Below are 8,628 nucleotides of genomic sequence, written 5' to 3' on the forward strand. Positions count from 1 at the left end.
GCCCCACCCCGAGACCCCAACTCCACGTACGAAACCCTAGCGGCATGAACGCCGCCGTGGTCCACCGCCGTCACGACGTCGGGCGGCGTCCGTAGTCACCCACGCGCCGTGAAACCGACACCCCATCCCCGCCTAGGAAACCCTAGCGTCATCAACGCCGCCGTGGTCCACTGCCGTCACGACGTCGACCCCGACGTGCCCGTCTAGTCACGAGCACCGACGGCGTCCGTAGTGACCACACGCCGTGTCGCCGGTGAAACGCCCAGCGCTCGCTCGCCGTTCTGTCCTGGTACGCGCCCTCCACAACGTCGGTGGCAGCAACGCATCGGCGTCGACCCCAGGCGAGGACCCCTCGACGGCGCAGAGTAGGTTAGGATGGCTCTTTTTGTTCTTTTTTTGATGATTTTGATTTGTCCATTGCATTTTTGTGCATTTTTGTAATGCAAAATGATTCCCTACTTAGTTAAATAAGAGAGGAGAGTAGTGACTTCTTAATGACCTCATAATGATTTTATATGTTCAAATTTGTATGCATGCCACATAGTCATGTCACTGTTGACGAATTTACTGTATTCGCGATGATTTTTTGTGGAATGTTGGCATTGATCTCACACCTTATTTGTATGTGCATAGATGGAGCAAGTAACCGGATACGCCAGTGATGATTCCGGTAGCGATAATGGATCCTCGTCATTGAATGCGAACCAACCTCCCGGAGACAACTATATGAGTCAGGATGAATCGTACAGTGGTAATGTAAGTACCTTGAACGTTGACAAAAATATATTGAACAAAAACTAGTTATTTGACACTAACATGTCCTTTTAAATTTGTACAGGTACATGGCAATGCTGACGATGAGGAATATGATATAGATGAACAATTTTATGCAGATAGTGTGAGCCAGGTATGTTGAAAAAATTGTAGAGAAATGATTGACATTAAAATTGTATGACCACTTATGTTACTTTATATGTGCACAGATAAATGCTAATGGTGACAATGAGCATAATAATATAGATGATGACAATGCCGAGAGCGAGGTCCATGCATCTCGTAGTGTGAGCGGTAGTCAAGTAAGTTCTTTACATTAATTTTGGTTAGTAAGAATATAAGAAGAGATTGACATGCAAGGTTATATGTCATATTTTGCAGGGAGGTGTTGATGGTCCTAGCGGGAATGATGAGCACATCGATGATGATCAGTTTGACCTTGACATGTGCTATGATGAATATCAGCAAGAGTCACTTGATAGGCATTGGGCAGTGATGGTAAAGACATTCAGGTCATTAGACGAGGTTTACACGTTCTACAACAAGCACGCGAGAGAACGTGGGTTCAGTATCAGGAAGGACTCGCTAAAATTTTCGAAGGATCGCGCAAGGACTCCGCGCTTGAGGAGGTATCTCTGTTCCGCCGCAGGAAAATGACAGGCCAAGTTCTGTACCATGGAAGGCCGGACCCGCAGGCTTAGACCGGAGAGTCGATTCTTATGCGAAGCCCATTTGACAGTTAAGCTTGATAAAAAGCTCAATCTTTGGTATGTCAGCAGTTTCTCCGATGATCACAGCCACACTCTTGCACGACCGGATGAAGTCCCTTTCCTCCGATCTCATAATCAGATGAAAGCATTTGAGAGAGCTGAGATCTTAGCTATGTCTGGAGCTGGGATAAGAAAACATATCATTTTTGACAACATCGTTAGCAGGTATGGGTCGTACGCAAAGTCACCATTTCAGAGGACAAAGTTGTACAACATGTGCTATAGGGAGAAGATGAAATTGCTTGCACAAGGTGATGCTGATACTGCCGTAGGAATCATGTTGACCAGAAAGGACAGAGATCCAGACTTCTTCTTTGAGCACACGGTTGACGCTGAAGGCAGGCTCCAAAACCTCTTCTGGTGTGATTCGCAGTCACGCCGGGATTATCTAGACTATGGTGATGTTGTTGTCTTCGATAGCACATACAAGATGAACAGGTATGGAATGCCGTTCATCCCTTTTGTGGGTCTGAACAACCACCGTTGCACTACTGTATTCGCCTGCGCCATTGTTTCAGACGAGACTGAGGCTACATATGTCTGGTTGCTTAACACGTTCTTGAAAGCTAACTGTCAGAAGAGGCCCAAATCAGTTATTACAGATGGAGATGCAGCGATGATAAGGGCTATTAGGAAGGTGCTTTCTGACGTGTGGCATCGTCTATGTTCATGGCATATTGAAAAGAATATGCAGAAACACCTCAACCACAAGTCATTGAAGGAGTTTAGGGCATTATTGTACTATGCCACTACACATAAGGTTTTTGAGGAGAGATGGGCCGCGTTTGTGCGCAAATGGCAGACGGAGAAAATAAAAACATGGCTCCATAGGATGTACAGGAAGAGGACGCTTTGGGCTGCATCATATTTGTCTGGTGGGTTTTTCCTTGGTATGCGCAGTAATCAGAGGAGTGAGAGTCTGAACTCCAGCCTGCACCTTCATCTTGACTATGGTATGACGATTGTTGACATGATTGTACACTACGAGAATTGTATTGTTCGCCTCCGTGAGAATGAAGCTTATGATGACTACACGGCCTCACAGACTCTTCCAGTAACAGTGACTGAGTGTCAGGCCATTGAGTCGTATGCTGCGAAAGCATTCACGCAGGCAAACTTTTATATGTTGCAACAAGATATGAAGAAGGTACAGGAGCTTGAGGTAATTGATAGACTGACAGGGACCGATAGTCAGAGATTTGTGGTTGCGTGGAAGAATAACAGGGATCACAGATTTAATGTGGACTATACGCCAGGTAACTCGGCAGAAACTATAAAGTGCAGTTGCCGAAGTATGACTTGCAAAGGGCTTCCTTGCAAGCATATTATTCATGTTTTGAATGCACTGAACTTACCTGTGATACCCAAGTGTTGTGTCCTGCGAAGATTCTCAAAAAAAGCACGAGCTGGACTGCCAGTGAAGCGCACCAGCGATTTGTTTGCGTGGGGTTGGTCGAGTGGTGAGGACAGAGCTAGATATAGTGAGTTGACCATTAAATCTTTAGAAGCCTGTCATGTCGCATGCAGTAATCCTTTCTTATTCGACAAGTTGATGGCAGCTCTGGATGATATTATAGTGAATAAGGATATTCAGGGAAATGAAGATGATATTCAGCGAAGCTTCGTGAACAGTAATCCATTTGAGCCTAACCGAGATCATATTCTGGTTCGTGATCCAGTAAAGGTTTCCACCAAGGGCGCACCTAAGCAGAACAGTAGAGGTCGCGGTAAGGGTGGCCCAGATGTGACAAAAAATGAGAGGCCTAAAGCATTTGATGAGAAATCTGGACGAAAATGTAGCATATGCAGCGGCTCAGGTCATAACAGGAGCACATGCAGCAAAAATGAAGAGTATGTCTATTATTTGTTTATGTCAGTTTTGTTGTTTCATTAACGATGCATTGATTCTCATATTTTTTTGTATGCAGCAACTGGGCTTGAAGACTCAAGTGTAGACGATGCGAGTGTTTTACCTCTTCCATTTATATGAAGAACATTTGTAAAATTTATGTTCGTGTTGAGTATTTTATGTGTGAAACATGATTATTGCGTACGGACCGTTGTCATTTCAGACTTGTTATTTTGTGTCAACTACAATAAAATTACTGTGGTGACAATTGTTATGTTGAGACAACATTGTTGTTGATATAAACATTCACTATTCATTGTTTATTTTATGAATTCTGCATGTATTTACTACAGTCCGGTCGGCTGTCAAATATATCAAAATAGAAGAAGCACTCTGTGAACTGTTGTTGAAAAAAAAAAGAAAAAAAATGCCCGCCCATCTCCACAGCGTGACTTAGTAAGCCCGTCGTTATCAAGCCCAACGGGACCCTACAACAAGGGTTTCGGAGCACGCCGTGGAAACCAACCCCAACAGGGCAGCATCGACGCGGCACATCGACGGGGTAGTAATCAGAGGAGTTCAATACAACGACGGGAGCTGAGTATATAAACTAGTCGGCGTCGCCTTCGGCCGTCGAGGTGGGACTAAACTTGTGTCGGTTTCACTGGCGCGGCGTCTCAGCGGTGGTAACTGGGCCGGCCCACGGCGCGTCGAGCCGTCGAGAAGACCGCGCCGTCAATAGCCTTTTTGGGCCGGCCCACGTCGCGTCGAGCAGTCGAGAAGACCGCGCCGTCCAGTGCCTTTTTGGGCCGGCCCACGTCGCGTCTGGCTGTGTCCAGGTCGCCCCGCGGCCGACGCAAGTTTAGTCCCACCTCGCCGGCCGAAGGGGACGACGACCTGCTTATATACTCAGCTCCCGTTGTTGCATTGAACTCCTCTGATTACTACCCCGTCGATGTGCCGCGTCGATTCTGCCTTGTTGGGCCTGGTTTCCACGGCGTGCTCCGAAACGCCTGTTGTAGTCGCCCGTTGGGCTTGATAACGACGGGCTTACTAAGAAACGCCGTGGAGACGGGCGGGCATTTTTTTATGTAAAATAATTTTTAAGTAAAACGCAGTGTGCTGTCATAGTTTAGTGCACAAAAATTTAACGACGACATGATTACATATAACTATTCGGCAACAAAAAAAACATGTAAACAAAATAAATCATTATATAATATTTATGAAACGAAATATCATGTGGACAGAAAAAAACATTTGGAAAAGTGCCGAGTCTATTACATATAACTATTCAGAAGCAGAGTGTATTACATAAAATTTATAAGCAAGTGCGCAAAGCGTTTGGAAAATAAAGTCCTCCAGTACCACCCAATCACATGCAAAACTCCTCCGTGCCGCATCTATTTCTTCTTCTTTGATATCCGAATAACTTTGTTTTTCACTTCATCAAGCTTGTTTCTTTCCGAAAATATAAGTTGCGCAATCATTAACTCTCTTGAATCATCAATTGAGGTCTGAAAAAAAAATGATGTTAGCACAGCGTTCATTGTACATCGTAGTCCAAACATGACTTGCGTACCTGTGAAAATAAGCCTGTCCATTTGTCACCATCCCAATTTTGAAAGCATCGAAGGAGAAATAGTCCACACGAATTCCTAGTGCATACAATTTACGAAGATTAAATATCTACTGTACATACAAGACCAACATTCTGTCGAAGTAAAAACTCACCCATCATGTTGTTTTGGCATGTCATACGTTTGAATAGGCCACTTGAAAACATCCGGATAATTCACAATTCCGGTTGCATTTGCTTCTTGGATATCTTCTGCTAGTTGTTTTCTCTAAAGATATAACAAACATGGTGAAAAGCATGTCATTCAGTGTACTAAAGAAAACGAATGTTACCAAATGCACATTTGCAAGTTAAACCTACCAGGTCCTCAACGAGTTCTCTAGTAATAGTGTCAAGTTTTCCGGTCATCAACGAGTCAAGAACCTGAAACTCTCTTTTTCCGCTATGCATAACGACAGTAATCCAGTGATTATTTTGCTTGTTTAGAGGAATGTAAGTCTGCATCACAAGGACCATAAAACACAATCATCACATAATATCGTATGTATGTACCGTGTTAACAATCAAACTTACCTTTGATTTTTTGAAATACTCGTCCTCACATCTGTTCACGGGTCCATTACTATGCGACTCTGCTTCATAATCATTACCGGCGGTCTTCTTTCTGGGTCTAACGTGAAGCAACCAATGTATCCTCCAAGTTGTTAACATGAAACGATCATCATTAACTTTGTCGACCAAAAATGATGAGTATGCATCAATTACCTATAAATAATGTGTTAGATTTAACAATGGTATTTTCGAATGAATTGTAAAACAATATATGAAATTAACTTACGTCGCCACTTAGCCACTCATGGTTAATAATCTGACAAGCTCTCCTCACAGTGAGACCTTCTTCCATGCCATCATTGAAAATTTCTGTTTTGGCATGTTTTTGTAAATGCTCATGCGCACGCACGTACTTGATGGACGCTTTCACCACATCATACTCATCACCAGATTTGTTAACATCACCATTTTGGAACAATTCTGTAACGCACCACTCAAATACTTACAAACGCAAATACATAAATAATTGTTACGCAATAACAATTAGAAACACAGAAAACTTACTTCCTTTGGCAGAACGTTTTGCACGTTTGTTTGGTTTAGGGACCACATAAGGAGAGTTGACATGTTGTGATCCTCTGCGCTTGCGCCTGCCAGTAACCTCCTCCACTTCCTCTTGTACTCCTTGAGAACCAACCGACGCATGCGATGCGATTTCGTCCGTCTCTAAAGATGTGGCAGCTTTTTCATCTGATACTTCTGGTACTTGGACAGGATCATCCATATCACCCTTGAAACTATCCCAGTACTCAGGTGTGCAGTAAAAAAGTGTGTTTTCACGAGAAGTTACATCAACGCCGTTATCATCCTTTTGCAAATTCATTTTGGAAGGTGTGCGGAACCGGTATGAATCATCTTTTTGATATACAAACTCTTTTTGCGGACGTCCAACATCGTTTGAAGACTCATTAATGCCTCCGTACAGATTCTCTTCGTCCTCTTCCAGGTTACTGGGTTTGTAGGAGACGCCAGTTTTGTTCAGTTTCTCAATCATCCTCTGCAAGAAAACATTTCATCTTAGTTTTTCAATTCAGTGATGGACATTAAAGAGACGTGCTCAAGTGTTACCTGTGCGCATAACTCTGGCAAACGAAGCATTTCCTTCCGAAGCTCATTCATCTCACTCAAAATCCGGTCCATAGTAGGCTTCTGACTCGAAGCCTCCGAGGTACTGCCCTCTTTCCTCGTTCCAGTATCGTTAGATTTTTTGCTACTAGCTTTCTTGGTTTTTTGAGCTTCTTCTTCCGCAATTTTTTTCAACCTATACTCCTCTATAATGTTGTCATCGATCTACAAGTGGAACAAGATAATTATACATAAAAACCATATGCACACTTTACTTTATTTCATAAATGTAAAAAAATCATTACTAGGATTACCATCCCAACACCACGACCATATTCGTAGTCGTATTTGTCTCTTCTCACAGCCATATCTTCCGTCCAGTTCCTCATCAGCAGGCTCAACAATGCCAACGGATCATATTTTGGACCGGTGATTGGTTGCACCTTCTCCCAGTATAGGTACTGCAAAACACATAAACTAATTAAATTACATGTTCTTCCGTGCCATTTTATAACAAAAGTGTTGAAATTAATAAATAGAACGTACTTGCAAAAGGGCGAGGTTCCCCTGGGGCCACTGCCTAACATGGCCGTCCTGCAGAAGCTTACCAATCTCCGATAAACAGAATCGTGAAGTGAATGCATTCCAGTTGAACTTCCTTATCAACTTAATATTTTTCACTAAGGCATAGTACTTTTTCGGAACGTATTCATGAGACACTGGTGCAATTATAGTTCCTAAGAGAACTAGAAATGTCATCCGAATAAAGTCATCATCAGTGCTCTTATCCTTCACAATCTTTTCTATGAGATCATCAATCATGATCTTACCATTTTTCTTGCTAACAAAACTAACTGGTATTTTTTTGGTTGCTTTTTCTCCTTCAGTACTAAGAAACCCAAAAACATCCACTCCATTGTTTTTCCAACCAAATATGGAGTACACATCATCAGGCCTTAATGAAATAAGACCTTTACATCCAGCAGTACTTCCAGAACTCTCTTGAACCATGAATTTTTTGCTACTCGGATTGTAACTTTGGAGTAAAGAGTGAAGCAAAAAATCACGCATCCTTATCGATGGTATTCTAAACATGCCCTGCATATCCGTTTCATAAAACCTGAATTTCTGACTTGGTGACAGTTTGTCAACTAGGCTAACCCACTTTTGAACAGAACATGGAATCACACCGTCGATATTCATACTGCATCAAATAGATTTCTGTCACATACCATCATACTGTTATGAGCCTCGTTGTATAAAAGAACTGGAAAAAAACTTACACGACGGCGACGATGGGAGAGGCAGCGGCGGCGTATAGTGGCGACGGGTGAGGGGACGCAAGCCGGCGCGGGCGCACCGACGGAGTTTGTACGGTGGGGCGACGGGCGGCGTACGGTGGCAGCACGTGCAGATCGCGGCGGCGGCGAGACGGGGTGACGTAGAAGGAAATTTTGCATGCACGTCGGCTAACAACGTCGCCCGAGCGCTGATTGCGGCGTCGTTTGTTAGTGGGACGGCCCCATGCACGCATGCGCGTCGGTTAGCGAGACGGCCGGCGTTTTTTTTTTGCAGGGCCTCATTTTTTTTTACTAAATGAAATAGGCATATTTTTTTTAACTGTATCAAAAAAAATTATCTTAACCAATTTTCCAGGCAGAAAACCCAGAAAATACTGCCCGGACGTGACGCAACGTGCGCTCGTTGTCGGATTTCGTTCATTTTGGCCGTGGGGGGCCCAGGTGGGGCCCCACACGCGCTCCCAGAAGTTGGGTGCAATCCGTCAAACCGCTCAGGTACTTGCTGTGGAAGGGGGTGGTTTCGGTATGGCCGGAGGGGACCCTCGGTCACACCTCTCCACTTTGCATCCGCCAAACGTGCCCAATTTTTTTCCACGTGCTACTGTGGCCTAGCAGGGCACGCACGCAAAAAATTATCCCGTTTCGAGTCCATATGCATTTTCTACCATTTTCCAGGCA

The 8,628-nt window shown here is 43.9% G+C and overlaps 1 protein-coding gene across 1 annotated transcript; it reads right to left on the bottom strand.

Moving 5' to 3' along the window:
• Positions 1-4,669: 4,669 nt before the first annotated feature.
• Positions 4,670-7,686, bottom strand: LOC119305103. The gene is made up of 10 exons (XM_037581714.1): positions 7,480-7,686; positions 6,964-7,110; positions 6,653-6,874; positions 6,089-6,581; positions 5,811-6,004; positions 5,546-5,737; positions 5,333-5,470; positions 5,128-5,240; positions 4,976-5,051; positions 4,670-4,910 (listed from the first exon to the last, which is right to left on the bottom strand). Exons 1-10 carry the CDS (start codon positions 7,597-7,599, stop codon positions 4,797-4,799), a joined length of 1,809 nt encoding a protein of 602 aa, XP_037437611.1. The 5' UTR covers positions 7,600-7,686; the 3' UTR covers positions 4,670-4,796.
• Positions 7,687-8,628: the final 942 nt, after the last annotated feature.

Source organism: Triticum dicoccoides, chromosome 5B, assembly GCF_002162155.2.
Source record: "Triticum dicoccoides isolate Atlit2015 ecotype Zavitan chromosome 5B, WEW_v2.0, whole genome shotgun sequence".
Lineage (NCBI taxonomy): Eukaryota > Viridiplantae > Streptophyta > Magnoliopsida > Poales > Poaceae > Triticum > Triticum dicoccoides.